Raw genomic sequence first — 15,709 nt, forward strand, 5'->3', positions numbered from 1 at the left:
TAGGGAAAAACATGCTATTTTTCCTCCTTCGTGAAATGTCTCAGGGAACTTTTATCTCTGAGTAGGTGATTATCTCCTCTCTAATTACCAAATGAAATAGGATTATTTCTGTCTCTTCATATAGTCTTCAGGGAATTCCAGTGACCACTAAAACAATGAACCAAGCCTGAAGCATTCTGTTTATATTCCATGTGCCATTTAGAAGTAGAGAGCCGCAGCATTGAGAGTGCTGTTTCTTTACATTGTACACTCCTGTCTTTGAATATGTCTGATAAGTCTCCATTTAATTCAAATCTTTATTTTGGAAGAAATGAGCTGGTTGCTGATAGAAAGATCTCCATGGAATATGGTTCTTATTATGGTGCTCTTAGTGGCCCTTCAGATGGAGTGCAATGCTCCTTTTCCTCAGTGCACTGCCAGGGAACGTGTTCATCATCTTCACAGGTACCATCAGCCAGGAGACCTCATCACTGCCGGCATTCTTCCTCAGATCTACATCCTTTCAAGTTCTTTATCCTTTCAGAAACCACCATCTGATGAAGACGTTGATGATCTCCTGTAAATAGATTTTTTTTTAATAAAAAAAAACCTGTATCTCACTACAGATAATGTTAGCAAGCAGATCACCGGTAGTAAATAATTCTCTTTCTTTGCTGTTTTCTAATATGAAGATAAGGGACACGGGTGGCACTGTGGGTAAAATCTCAGCGCCTAGGACTTGCCGATCGCATGGTCGGCGGTTCGAATCCCCGTGGCGGGGTGCGCTCCAGTCGTTCAGTCCCAGCGCCTGCCAATCTAGCAGTTCAAAAGCACCCCTGGGTGCAAGTAGATAAATAGGGACCGCTTACTAGCGGGAAGGTAAACGCTGTTTCCGTGTGCTGCGCTGGCTCGCCAGATGCAGCTTGTCACGCTGGCTACGTGACCCGGAAGTGTCTTCGGACAGCGCTGGCCCCCGGCCTCTTAAGTGAGATGGGCGCACAACCCTAGAGTCGGACACGACTGGCCCGTATGGGCAGGGGTACCTTTACCTTTACCTTTAATATGAAGATAATCAGTGCTTTTTTTTCCCTTGGAGGACACAGGGAGATGCATACCCCTAAACATTTTGTGAATCTAAGTTTCGCTTCAATATGAGTAGGAAAATGAGAACACCACTAAACTTTTTTTTAGGAAGAAAGCACTGCAGATAACACATTTTCTGCTTCTTATTCCTCATTTTCCAATACATAAATGCAATACAAGTTACATGTCCCTAACCATCAAGCCAATATAAATACATCAATGTATGCTTCATTCTGAATGCCATGTATGGGTGTGTGTGTGTGTGTGTGAGAGAGAGAGAGAGAGAGAGAGAGAGAGAGAGAGAGAGAGTGTTAAGATTACCTATTTGACCATTGATAGGTGCTTAAGAGTTTCTGAGACAGGAGTTGTACGGTCTATTTGGTGCATTGTTTCCCAAACATGTCTTGAAGTGGGCTATCTAAACCTAATTCATAATGATCAGGCTGAACATCTGAAGAGGTGTCTGGTGAAGATTAAATTTGTTTGTGAATATCATATTCAGTCAGAAGAGGTGAAGGTGAAAACTCTGTAGCGAACCAGGGACTGTAGGCTCCCACCCCAGCAACTCTGTGTGTACAGAGTGAGGAGGGTTAACTTCTAAGTGTCTTTGGTGATGAGGCAGAGTTCCTGACTCCAAAGCTAAGCATGTTCGGCCACATGCATTTAGAAACCTCACTCAGACCATTATACAGCCATGAAAACTAGGAGCGGAGTAGTCATGGGTGGTTCTTGTGGGTGTTGGAGATGCCACTCTCCCCAGTTGCACACTTTGTGCCCTTGTGTGTTCACGCTGAATGTTTGAGGAGGGCTTTTGCGAATAAAATATTCTAAACTAATGAAATGTGACATTGCATGATGATTTCACTACAGGGTACTGACACAGGGCTACCAGCACATCCTGGCTTTGGTATTTGCTGTAAAGGAGATCAATGCAAATCCCTGGATATTGCCCAATGTCAGCCTGGGCTTCGACATCTATAATAGTGAGTTCAGGGCACGATGGACTTACCTTGCTTCAATGGAGCTTCTCTCCACACAAGGTAGATTCACCCCTAACTATAAATGTGGCAACAAGAACAACCCAGTAGCAGTCATTGGGGGTCCAGACTCTGAAACTTGCTTGCATATGGCAGCTACACTGTCCACATACAAGATCCCACAGGTAAGAGTTGCATCTGTAACATTCAGAAGCTCTTCAAAAGTTTCTTTCCTATAAGATGTGCTTTGCTGTTTTGGCATGAAGGTGAAGCCAATAGTTAAGTGTCCTATGCCAGATCTGTAATTCTACTGAGAAAAGATTAGCCTCTAGGTGCAATGATGCGTTTGGGACACAGGGAGGACCGAGAACATTTGCCTTAAGAACTTTGATTGGACAGCTTCCATAGATCCAAGGTGAGTGCCTGCCGAAATCTGAGCCCCATATAATAACTGTGCTATTGGGCAGGACAGAAGACAACTAGACCTTATTTGCCAATAACCTGATGAAATTCAGAGAATGTTATGAACAAATTATTAGAACAGTGTTACAAGGAAAATACTGTCCAGAGATTTATCATGGAAATGTCATGTCTCCCTTTTCTTTATTTTCTATAGCTCAGATATGGTTCACATTCAATGATGAAACACAACAATGAAGATGTTTTCTTCCACCAATTGTTCCCTCATAGCAATCATCAGTATATGGGCATCCTCAAGCTGCTGTTGCATTTCAGTTGGATCTGGATTGGGATCATTTCCCTAGAAGATGAAAATGGAGAGTTGTTTGTACAGAATGTGCTTCCCAGTTATTCCCAGAATGGTATCTGCTTTGAGTTCATAGAAAGATGCTCCAAAAAAGCTTTTTCTGCTGACGTTGGTGAAGTAGCCTCAGACTGGTTTCCAGTGTCTCATCGCATTATGGGAAGCAGCGTAACTGCTGTGGTCGTATATGGTGAAGTCCACACGATGATCAGTTTGAGAAGCTTGATCCAGCTACCGCAATTTGAAGATATACCAGTCAAAAGAAAAGTCTGGATTTTGACAGCCCAGATGGATTTCTCATCTCTTCCCTTTCAAGCAGGCTGGGGCATAGATTTCATTCATGGCTCTTTATCCTTTGCTGTTCATTCAAGGGACATATTGGCATTCCTGACATTTCTTCAGATTAGAAACCACCTCTCAGAAGAAGGAGATGGCTTTGTCAGGCATTTCTGGGGACATGCATTTGACTGCTTCTTCCCCACATCTGAGATAGAAATAATGGATGGGCAAATCTGCACTGGGGAGGAGAAACTGGAGACTCTTCCTTCTTCTGTCTTTGAAATGAGCATGACTGGTCACAGCTACAACATGTACACTTCAGTATATGTTGTGGCACATGCTTTACATAACATGTACACATCCACATACAAACATGGAGCAAGGGCAGAGAAAACGAAGTCGATGCTCCTGACTCAAACGCCATGGAAGGTAATGTCTGGAACAGACTAACACAGATTAAGGCTCACCAACAGTCCAAATACCACCTCAAAACTTTGGTTTATACCATGCCCAAGATCTGGGTTTCACGTAAGAAGGGCTCTGCTGCATCAGGTTATATGGCAATCTCACTGGTATTAAGAGACAGAGGGCAGATCTACACTTGTAGTTTATAACGTTAATAATGCATTATTAAAATGTGACAACAAAGGGTTCTGCAGAGCAGCAATAGGACAATAGGGAAACTGCATGTTAAACATAGAACAATATATCTAATATCATTATAATAACATTTAAAAGGCTGCCTCTGACAGTGGTAGAACAGTCATCTTGTTTAGCAGCCACTGACAGCTTATTTTCCATTGATTTGTCTAATCCTCTATTAAGGCCATCCATTCCATCTCAGTTCTAGTTGTTCTTTTATAATTTCCATCTTTTGAACCATTACCTAATGCATTGTCTAGGTGCATTTAGAACTCATATAACCCCTGTTTCAATAAATGAATGGATCTCTAGTTCATCTCTGGACCTGGTTTAAAGTGTCCGTGTTAGTGTTTAAACCTCTAAATGATGTAATCCTCCAATATTTGAAAGATTGTCACCTTCCCTATATATTACTACATATTAAGAACAGCAGAGGAACCCCAGACTCAGTAGTTTCATTTCCGTCATAGACTTTGTATAATCTTTAGGTGCTTCATTGTCACAGCTAATGCTCTTTCAACTACATCTTCTGTCTAGACCAGTGGTGGCCAAACTTGCCCCTCCAGCTGTTTTGGGACTACAATTCCCATCATTCCTGACAACTGGTCCTGTTATCTAGGGATGATGGGAGTTGTAGTCCAAAAAACAACTGGAGGGCCAAGTTTGGCCACCATTTGTCTAGACAGATAAGCCTTCCAATAGCTTCTAGCAAAGCTGTTAACTACATTCCTGTAGTGAAAAATATCACCATCTTGTCGTATAGTTGCACCCTTATCATTCTCTGCCTCTTCAGCTTCATTCCTTTCTGAGATCTGTTTCTTTTAACAACGGCGCTGGAGAAAAGGTTTCTTTTGACCAAGATGGGAATTTAGAAGCTGGATTTGATATTATCAACTGGGTCACATTCCCAAACCAGTCCTTCCACAGAGCCAAGGTTGGAATGACTCTCCCAGATAAAGTATTCACCATCCATGAAGATGTGATTGTGTGGCCCAGCACATTCAATCAGGTAAGTTCTTGGGCACACATATGGTGGTATAAACACTAGTTGCGAAAGGTTTCAGTGCTCAGAGGCCCAAATTGTTTTTATCTCTGGTAAAAGCAATTCAGACTACAATTTTCAGTATCAAGATCTCAGAATACTAGAATCCTATAAACTTTGCATCCCTTTCTTTCAGTTGAACTAACCTTGGATTTGCATGGGAATTCAATGTAAGTAATCAGTTGCAGTTAAGATTTCATATAAGAAACAATAAACAAATAAACAAATAACATTTCAATAGACCAAAAAAATAAATAAATGTCCCATGGATCCAAGGAAGCAAATATGTTAATCACAGAATTGGTTCATCTTCTGAACCATTTTTGATTAATATTTCAGTTTCAGCTTAATGAAAAGTTATTCCAGCCTTTTTGATATGCCTTGATACTGGCAGATAATTCTTCAACAATTCTTCCAAAATCTAACAAAGTGCATAAAGTTAATGGTCCTCAGGTCCCATAGATTTAAAAAGGAACAAAATGCCAATGATTCCACAGAAGACATCTGCTACTGCAGTTTAAAAAGTCAGTATGTAATTACTTGAAGTTTAACTACATGTTAGAAATGCTATAAAACCTATCTTTAAAATACTGTTGTCTTGGAACTCATAATTTTATTCCCTAGGTTCAACTCTCCCTCCTCCCTTCAGAAAAGGGTACTTTTTGGTACTTCTGCAATTGTTGGCTTTTTCCTAAACCTGCTGATACATAGAATAATAGAAGGGTCCCTGAGGGACATCCAGTCCGACCTCCTGCAATGCATGACTCTTCTTGTGGGTGGGAGCTGTTCCAAAAGTCCACTGAAAGAAGGTGTTCTCTAGAATAGTATCATTTAACCTTGAGCCCCCAGATGTCATCCACAGCCAACTGAGCCAATGGTCAATGATGAGGGGAAGTGCAACTCAACAACATCTGGAGACCCAGGGTTGAAGAATACAGTGGTACCTCGGGTTACAGATGCTTCAGGTTACAGACTCTGCTAACCTGCCAACCTAGCAGTTCGAAAGCATGAAGTGCAAGTAGATAAATAGGTACTGCTCCGGCAGGAAGGTAAACGGCATTTCCATGAGCTGCCCTGGTTCACCAGAAGCGGCTTAGTCATACTGGTCACATGACCCAGAAGTTGCATGCCGGCTCCCTTGGCCAGTAAAGCAAGATGAGCGCAGCAACCCCAGAGTCGTCTGCGACTGGACCTAATGGTCAGGGGTCCCATTACTCTTTACCTAAACTCAGAAACAGTACCTCGGGTTAAGTATTTTGCTTCAGGATGAGAACAGAAATTGTGTGGTGGCGGTGCAGCGACAGTAGGAGGTCCCTTTAGCTAAAGTTGTACCTCAGGTTAAGAACAGTTTCAGGTTAAGAATGGACCTCTAGAACGAATTAAGTTCTTAACCCGAGTTACCACTGTACTGCTCTAGAACCAATTATCTTTTATGCTGTGATACCAACAACCCATTATTATTTTTTAGCTCACTAGTAATATACAAAGTCCAAAGACTTAATGTTCTGCCTCTTCTATTTATGCACAGGCACTTCCCATTTCTCTGTGTAATGACAAATGTCATTTGGGTTATAGTAAAGCAATGAAGGAAGGGGAGCCATTTTGCTGCTATGATTGCTTTCCCTGTCCAGCTGGGAAAATTTCAAACCAGTCAGGTAAGAGATGCAGGACATAGCATTTAGCCCTGTTCCATGCCGAATAAGCATGGGACGCCTTTGCCCAGTGGCACTGTGACCCATAGATTGCAGCAAAATAGAGGGCAAGGTTTTGCCCAGTATTTTCTCTGTGTGATGGGCTCATGGGGAAAAAGCTGTCCCATGAGCCCTTGCTGAAGAGGGGAGGGGAAAGCCTATATAAGACTGCTTCCCTTGGAGCTCACAGCCATTTTGTTTTGAGAGTTTCCAATTCGCCCACCTCCACAGAGCATTCACTAAGCAATTTTGGGTCATTGGTTGACAGGGCTGGAAAGGATTTCTCCTCTCCCTCAACCTGACTGGCACTTCGTTGTTGTTTTTTTGTTGTTGTTGTTGTTTTGACTTCCCCTCAGTGAAATTATGGCTTTCCTTTGTTAGGCAGAAGAACATTGTATGAGGACAGAAATGGCATTGGTCAGGATCAACATAGTATGGGGTGGCATAAAGGGCAGGAGGGGAGGATTGACCACGGCAAACCCAAGCGTGGGTTCGGCATCTGCCTGGTTGGAATCTGCACCCTGGTCCCCCCGTGAGACTTTGCTTGCTTGGCTTTACACCACAGCAAGGTTCAACAATTGCTGACTCCTGTCGTACAGGTTTGGAGCAACTGAAACCTGGCGGATCTATTCCATCAACATGGGGCTTGTGGAATGATGAACTGATCCTGGGACCCAATGCCATGCCAGCCCATGCCCTGCCTGCTGCTGTCAATAAATATTTGGCCTGGTTTTATGCTATCACCATTGTACAGTTTGGTTATTTTGCTGCTCTTATGGGTCACATAATGCACCTGCCAGGGCAATCAAATATTTTGGACAGCTCTCAAGAAAAAGCTTAGGAGGGTCTCATCAGTACTTTGTTTGTGTATGTTTGTAAATTCTTGGAGAGACAACAACTCCAAGGATGTGGCTGTGATTGAAATGGTTTTCTAGGAGATGAATTGCTTCCTCCATATGGTTTTCTGCAAGTGTGTGCATTTTCTCCATTCTGTTCCTGAGCCATTCTCTGCTCTCTTCAATTTGATCTGTGATTTGAGTTCAGAGCTGTTTTGTTTAAAAAGCATTTCTGTGGTTTCCCATTCATGATAATGGAGGAGATAAAAATAGCTATACCTTCCCCCTATTTTGCCAAAGTGGATACAGGCACAGCAGCCCTTTCAGAGTGCATTTAGCCTGTCAGTTTGCAGACAAATAGGATGAGGAGGATTTTGTTGTTTTTGTTTTCTAGCAAAACCCATGGATCTAGTGAAATATAGGCAATTAGGAAAACCAAAAGATGATAAGGGCCAGGGTGCATTTGGGGTGGGGTATTGACATTACATTTGATTTAAAAGGGGGGACACAACTTTCTTCATTATTTGGCCCTCACATACAGCCAATGTGCACCCTTGTTATTAAATATGAAAGACATTTAAAAGATGTTTCTTTTACAGATATGAATGATTGTTTACCATGCCCAGAAGATCAGTATCCAAATAATCTCCAGGATTCATGCATTCTGAAATACATAAGTTATTTGTCCTATGAAGAACCATTGGGTATCTGTTTGACAATTGCTGCTCTCTCTTTTTCTGCCATCACAGTTTGGGTACTTCAGATTTTCATTAAGCACCAGGACACTCCCATAGTCAAAGCCAACAACCGGAGCCTCACTTACACTCTCCTTTTCTCCCTCTTGCTCTCTTTCCTTTGTACTTTATTATTCATAGGTCGACCTGAAAAAGTAGTATGTCTCCTTCGACAATCTGTTTTTGGTGTCATTTTCTCCATTGCAGTTTCTTGTGTGTTGTCCAAAACAACAATAGTGGTCCTAGCTTTCATGGCTACCAAACCAGGATCCAGCATGAGGAAATGGATGGGGAAACAACTGGCCACCTCCATCGTTCTTTCCTGCTCCATGATTCAAACCACTCTATGCACTGTGTGGGTCTCAACCTTTCCCCCATTCCCAGATTTGGACATGCACTCCATGACTAAAGAAATTGTACTGGAATGTAATCAAGGGTCAGTCAGTATGTTTTATTGTGTCCTGGGCTATATGGGTTTCCTGGCCACTGTCAGCTTCACTGTGGCCTTCTTAGCCAGGAAGTTGCCTGACAGTTTTAATGAAGCCAAGTTTATCACCTTCAGCATGCTGGTCTTTTGCAGTGTGTGGTTGTCATTTGTTCCAACTTACTTGAGTACCAAGGGCAAATACATGGTGGCTGTGGAGATCTTCTCCATTTTAGGCTCCACTGCTGGTTTATTAGGCTGCATCTTTTCCCCCAAGTGCTATGTTATTTTACTGAGGCCTGAACTGAACAGCAGAGAACAACTAATGGGGAAAAAGAGGTAAAGAAGTTAAAAATGGATAGTAAAGTAAATCTAAGTTCAGCACTGTGCGTATCTGAGTGAAGACAATTGGAAGTGATAATCTACCTGTTAACATACTCCATAAGTTTTAATGAGTTGTTGTGGTTTCAAGCATTGCATGCTTATGAAACTCTGTGCCTTTGCTATTGGAAATATGGTCTCATTAACAGAAAGTTTAGAGGAAACTCAATGAACTATAGGTGTGAGTTTGAATTACTGCTTAAAATATATATGTTCATTTTATTTTATGTAATTAGAGGTGTTGCATGTTTTTATTTGCTATTTGAATAAATACTTTAATAAATATTTTGACAAGCTTGCTTGTTATTACTATATTTTTGTGTGTGCCATGTTCACCAAGTTTTGTTTTGTTTTTTGTTTCAAAGCAAAATTAGGTTGTTTTTAGTTCTGGAAAGATACATCATACCTTTCAGTCTAGTTCCTAGACTATTTAGAAATTCCTTACGCATGTAGTTTTGTTCTAGGTAAGTGATAGGGACACTTTCTTAGCCCGGGGGGGGTCACATGGCGGTAGTGGGTGGTGCCTTAGGCAAAAGTGGGGTGGGCAAGAAATGTACTTTTAAGCTTTATACTATAAGCTAGTTTCACATGTTCAGGAACATATTCCAGCTAGAGGGAAAGGATGGGAAGTAGGGTTTGTGAGAGCTGCACTCTGGGGAGAAGGGATGTGGCAGAGAGGGGTTGCAGTGTAGGGAGTTTCCCAATGAACAGGTGGAGAGCCTATGAGGGCTGCATTTGAACCCAGAATATGTAGTCCCCACCAAGGCTCTGATGGAAAGGTAAAGAAGGTGTTGGTCTTAGAACTGCTGCTCTCAGTACCCACAGGGATTGGACAACCACACAGAGCATCCCTCAGTGAAATGATGCAAATATTTAATATAATTCCATCCTCAGTGAGAGAGTGTGTTCCAGCAGGACTCTCACTGTATTGTATCACCAGAGTTACCATTGTATCACCAGAGTTCCCAAGTAGAAAGTCACATCCATAAATCTGAAATTAAGCATATCTACACGGGTGGTGCTGTGGGTTAAACCACAGAGCCAAGGACTTGCCGATCAGAAGGTCGGCGGTTCGAATCCCCACGATGGGGTGAGTTCCCGTTGCTTGGTTCCTGCTCCTGCCAATTTGGCAGTTCGAAAGCACTTCAAAGTGCAAGTAGATAAATAGGTACCACTCCGGCGGGAAGGTAAACGGCGTTTCCGTGTGCTGCTCTGGTTCACCAGAAGCGGCTTAGTCATGCTGGCCACATGACCCAGGAAATTTTGCCTGGCGCCTTAAGATATGTAATGAAGGCACCAGTGCCATAGGCTTGAAACATTTAATCTTATGTGGTGGATGTTTTCACAGGTCAGATTAATGCCAGGAAATGATTCACTAGTCAACAGACAATGATTTCCTTAATGCTGTCTTCTTTATTAGTTCTTCCCTACTATTCAGCTTGGACCTCAATACTATGATATTTTGGGGGAAATACACAGAGTAGCAATGCAGCCCCAGAAACCAATATAGAAAAGAATTTGTTCAAATAGCAATAAAAAACATGCAACATCTCTAATTACACAACATAAAATTAACATACATATTTTAAGGAGTAATTCAAACTCACACCTACAGTTCATTGAGTTTCCACTAAACTTTCAGTTAATGAGACCATATTTACAATAGCAAAGGCACAGAGTTTCATAAGCATGCAATGCTTGAAACCACAACATCTCATTAAAACTTATGGAGCATGTTAACGGGTAGATTATCACTTCCAATTGTCTTCACTCAGATATGCACAGTGCTGAACTTAGATTTACTTTACTATCCATTTTCAACTTCTTTATCTCTTTTTCCCCATTAGCTGTTCTCTGCTGTTCAGTTCAGGCCTCAGTAAAATAACATAGCATTTGGGGAAAAAGATGCAGCCTAATAAACCAGCAGTGGAGCCTAAAATGGAGAAGATCTCCACAGCCACCATGTATTTGCCCTTGGTACTCAAGTAAGTTGGAACAAATGACAACCACACACTGCAAAAGACCAGCATGCTGAAGGTGATAAACTTGGCTTCATTAAAACTGTCAGGCAACTTCCTGGCTAAGAAGGCTACAGTGAAGCTGGCTATGGCCAGGAAACCCATATAGCCCAGGACGCAATAAAACATACTGACTGACCCTTGATTACATTCCAGTACAATTTCTTTAGTCATGGAGTGCATGTCCACATCTGGGAATGGGGGAAAGGTTGAGAGCCACACAGTGCAAATGGTGGTTTGAATCATGGAACAGCACAGAACAATTGAGTTGGCCAGTTGTTTCCCCATCCAGCTTCTTATTCTGGACCCTGGTTTTGTAGCTACGAAAGCTAGAACCACAATTATTGTCTTGGCCAAAATACAAGAAACAGCCACTGAGAAGATGATGCCAAACGCAGTTTGTTGAAGGAAACATGTCAGCCTTGAAGGTTGCCCAGTAAATAGCAATGTACAAAGGAAGGAAAGCACGATGGCTATAAGAAGAGTGAAGGTGAGCAATTTGTTATTGGCTTTCACTATGGGAGTTTTCTGGTGCTTAATGAAGATGCAAAGCACCAAAACTGTGATGGAAGAAAAGAAAAGAGCAGTAATAGCCAGGGTATATATATAACTCTAAGGTACATTATACCTGGAGAATCTTATAAATGCACAGGTTGGTTGCAATGTAGAGACATATATCAGAATTGGGTCCCCCAATGACCGCAACTGGACTATTCTGAATGTCACACTTGTAGTTTGGGATAAATCCGCCTGGTGTAAACAGAAATTCCATTGAGGCAAGGTAGGTCCATCTTGCATGGAAATTGCTCTTGTAGATGTGGAAACCCATGGTGACATTGGGTAATATCTGGGGGTTTTCATTTATCTCTTTCACAGCAAATTGCAAGGCCAGGATTTGCTGGTAGCTCTGAGTTAGTACCCTACAATGAGAAATAAATGATGCACCATAGTTTATCTTCTTCAAAATTTGGTATTTGCTACATTTCAGTCCTATCTATACACTAAAAACTTTGCTCTAAGATAGATAATTTGGACATATTCTAGGAAGTGGGGAAAAACTTTTCAGCACATAGCCTGATGGCAAATAAAAGCTTGGATCCTAACCATTCCCATCCCCCAAATATGTCACTCTAAAGGATTAGGTTAAGATCCAAAGCAGGATGAAAAGTGGCATTAGAAAGATGCTGCAGGAAGAAATGGATTTACTAATAACATTCTGCTTTCTGCCAGGAGTTTTAGACTCCACTCACAATCTGGTATCATCTTACATTAAGTGAAAACTATTATTCTAGGTAACAAGGTGCCAGAACTCACCATGAACATGTTGTACCCCACTCAGTATTGGTTGTAAGATTTCTTATAAATATTCCAATGCAAAAAATGTCTTCTTGAAAGTAAATCTCAATGAAATCAGCAGGCCTTCCTCCCATTGTAGTGTGATTTGGATTACAGCCTGAGAGCTAAACAGCCTGAGAGCTATTCATGTAGTTAGTAATGGTTTCTCACCTTGTTTGACCTTTTGGTAGTTTACCTGGTCTATTATTATTCCTATTCAGTACAATGAAGAAAGTTGCCACTCTATAGCAGAATTCCCAACCCTGCGTAAACTAGAACACCCATAGCTCCCGCCATTGGCTGTGATGGTGTATAATGATGGAAGTTATAGGCCAAAAGGCTAGTTAGGTGGAGTAGAAGCATAGGGAAGGCTGCTCTTGAAAAAATCCTTAAATATATTATACAGGAAGAGGATTAGGAGATGGACTCTCTCCCTGAATTTGCACTGCTGAAAATCACCGTCTACATAGAAACAGGGTAGGGTAGTATGATACAAATCTATACAATGATGTAGAGACAATAAACCATTTGTAATGCACTGAAAATAAAGTTGATTGCATTGGCTTGCCTGAGAATGTACATTTTGCAAAACAACAGAACAGAACGAAAACAACACAACAGTAATATGATTCCTTACATAATATTGTCAAATGCTTCCTGAGAAGGGTGTTCTTCAAATTTGATTGGATTAGGCAATATGTATATCTGAGAAATAATGCCAGCAATGATGAAATCTCCTACATGACAGCACTTGTGGTGAGTAAGAATAGGGCGGGTGATGGTGTGTTTAACCACTGGAGAAATAGACATCATTTGGGTTAGCAACACTAACACCATTATCACAAATATCACCATCTTGCATGAAAACTCTGCCTTTTAAATATCAGCTCATTGGCTTCTACGTATATTGCCATCTGAGTGTCTTTGACTTGGACAACTTGACTTGAGTTTGCATGCAGTTGAAGCCAAAAATAACAACAACACACACAACAAAGGTATCAGAAAACAGACATGAAACCATCTCTATTCACAGCTCTGTGTGACAGATGGGACTTTAACAGCATCCTTAGTCTCGGTTCACATTTGTGGGAATGGTCATTGAATTCTCTGGGAACTAGCGGAATAACTAGATGTAATCATGGCTCATTGAAAATTACAAGGGAGACAGTTGCCTATGTAGCATTGCTGGATCTGTGTGACATAGCAGCAGAAAACATGTTTATCACAACTTGAGAGAAGTCTCCCCCAGTCCTGTTCAGTGGAACCAGCTCAGATTGGTTCTGTGAAATATTGCAGAAGAAAAATTATTTAACACAACTGGAGTGGAGTCTCCTTTGGACATGCTCAGTGGGACCCAGCTGGTTTGTAATGACCCGTAGTAAGGAATAACAAACTTGAAGTAATGTATTCAAAAATGAATACTAACAGTAAAGAGGGAGTAGTTTGCAAGGTCTCCCTTTTCAAAAGTGGCATGAAGTCTTGCATAAGTTATGAACTTCTGCTATCAAAACTCAGTTGTGACAGCCAATAGGACTGTAATGAAAACAGGGCCCCTGATAAACAAGAGAGAAGTATCATGCTCAAGGCCACCCCAGGGTTTGTAAAAGTATGCAATCAATATTTTAAACATTTGGCCTAAGGAGGCCAAACCCCCTCCTCAAAAACATACAAAGCATACCTTGAATTTATGTTTTTTTCCGGTTACTGGCAGAGATTAATACCCAAATAATATTTGCAATACAGAAGACAATTGACTCTGTTGTTAGTGTTGATTTATAGTTATTGTTGTTGTAAGTTATATTTGAGCAGTGCACCAATTTACTTGTATTACTGTATGATTTCAAGCCTAAGTAATAAAGATTTGAGATGTGCAAATCAGCTGGGTAATGGAATGGATAGATTTGCTTTGGGAAATGGCCACAGAAACCTTGTTCCATAGGTTTTATTTTGGTGAGAAGACATGAATGTAACTCTGCTGTGTTAAGTTAGATTCTCTCCTAGCATCAGTACACTGTTTCATGGCATTTGAGAATATAAACCCACACCGTAAACAAGCTTCTGTTAAGCAATAGTCAGGCATGCCTCAATTCACTTAAAACCATGGAACAAGTTATACTTAATAATGAACTCCCAACATTTACAATGGGATCTCCCACTCTATCTCTGTAGAGTCTAGTTTTCTCCTAGTGTTTATTGTGTGCTCTCTCTCTCGCTCTCTTTCGCACACACACACCAGCAAAATGAAGACATGAGACAATGAATGGGTTGAACTATGAGCCATAATATTTATTTATTTACACCTATAACATGCTTAACTAGCTGAAGTCAATCACCCAAACTCATGATAATATCTCCTGCTACTAATGTGTTGGTGACCTCACCTGTGACTTCATGCATCAGATCGGTGACATCAGTGGTGCTGGTAGACCCCCACTCAGCCAAATAAGCAAACAGCCTTCAGATACAGTTGGTATTTGAAATGGGTAAAGTAGTATACAATAGATTAACATCTAAAGGGGTGGGTGTGTTTAAGTTCAATACATAAAGTGCCTAAAATTAACTATGTGCACCATGTTTGCTCTCATGAACAGTGTACAGAGGGGCCCTGTCAGTTCCATAAACTCTTCAGCTGTTAAACTTAACAGCCATTGAGACTGTTAAGGCTAAAGGAGTGGGAGACTCTCTGTTCTGCTTCACCTTGGATGAAAAAATCACTGAGACTTTGGCTTAGCTAATTCTGCATTAACCACTATGATGCTTCAGAATGTGTGAACAATCTCCCTTCCAGTGGCAAATTTAGGAATGACAACAACAGCTCTATTTCCACAGCTAGGGGAAAAAAGGATGGGCAGAGTTTTGCAATCTTGAAATGCCAGATTAAGAGGAGGTGTGGCTGCACCATGCCAATTCTCTACCAAGAAATGTAACTAATATAACCATTACCAAAAGCCCCATTATTCATAGGGGTTAAGGGAACAACATAGTCACAGATAACTTTATCTCGATGAGGATCACGGACCTTTATGTTCCTTAATGCTTTATTCTAATGAGCTGTGCCTTGCTGTTCAGATCAGGCCTCAAAACTATGATGTAGCATTTGGGGGAAAAGATGCAACCTAGTAATCCAGCACTAGAGGCCAATATGGAGAAGATCTCCACCGCCACCATGTATTTTCCTTTTGTGCTCAAGTAAGTTGGAACAAAGGACAACCAAACACTGCAGAAGACCAACATGCTGAAGGTGATAAATTTGGCTTCATTAAAACTGTCGGGTAACTTCTTGGCTAGGAAAGCCACTGTGAAGCTGACGAAGGCAAGTAAACCCATAAAACCAAGAACATAGTAAAACATGGTGGCTGAGCCTTCATTACATTCCAGTATAATTTCTTTAGCCATTGAGTGCATGTCTGAATCTGGAAATGGAGGAGAAGTTGACAGCCACACAGTGCAGATAGTGGCTTGAATCGTGAAGCAGCACAGAACAATGGAGATGGCCAATCCTTTCCCCACCCATTTCCTCATACT

At 41.3% G+C, this 15,709-nt stretch overlaps 1 protein-coding gene across 1 annotated transcript; it reads left to right on the top strand.

Moving 5' to 3' along the window:
- Nucleotides 1-310: 310 nt before the first annotated feature.
- Nucleotides 311-8,793, top strand: LOC310830779 (vomeronasal type-2 receptor 26-like; the record flags this gene model as incomplete). Its single annotated transcript, XM_083710619.1, has 6 exons — nt 311-558; nt 1,933-2,224; nt 2,656-3,510; nt 4,517-4,732; nt 6,294-6,420; nt 7,892-8,793. The coding sequence occupies 6 exons, from the start codon at nt 311-313 to the stop codon at nt 8,791-8,793; spliced, it is 2,640 nt and encodes an 879-aa protein (XP_083566745.1).
- Nucleotides 8,794-15,709: the final 6,916 nt, after the last annotated feature.

Source organism: Podarcis gaigeae (genome assembly GCF_964106915.1).
Source record: "Podarcis gaigeae genome assembly, chromosome: 13".
Taxonomy (NCBI): Eukaryota; Metazoa; Chordata; class Lepidosauria; order Squamata; family Lacertidae; genus Podarcis; species Podarcis gaigeae.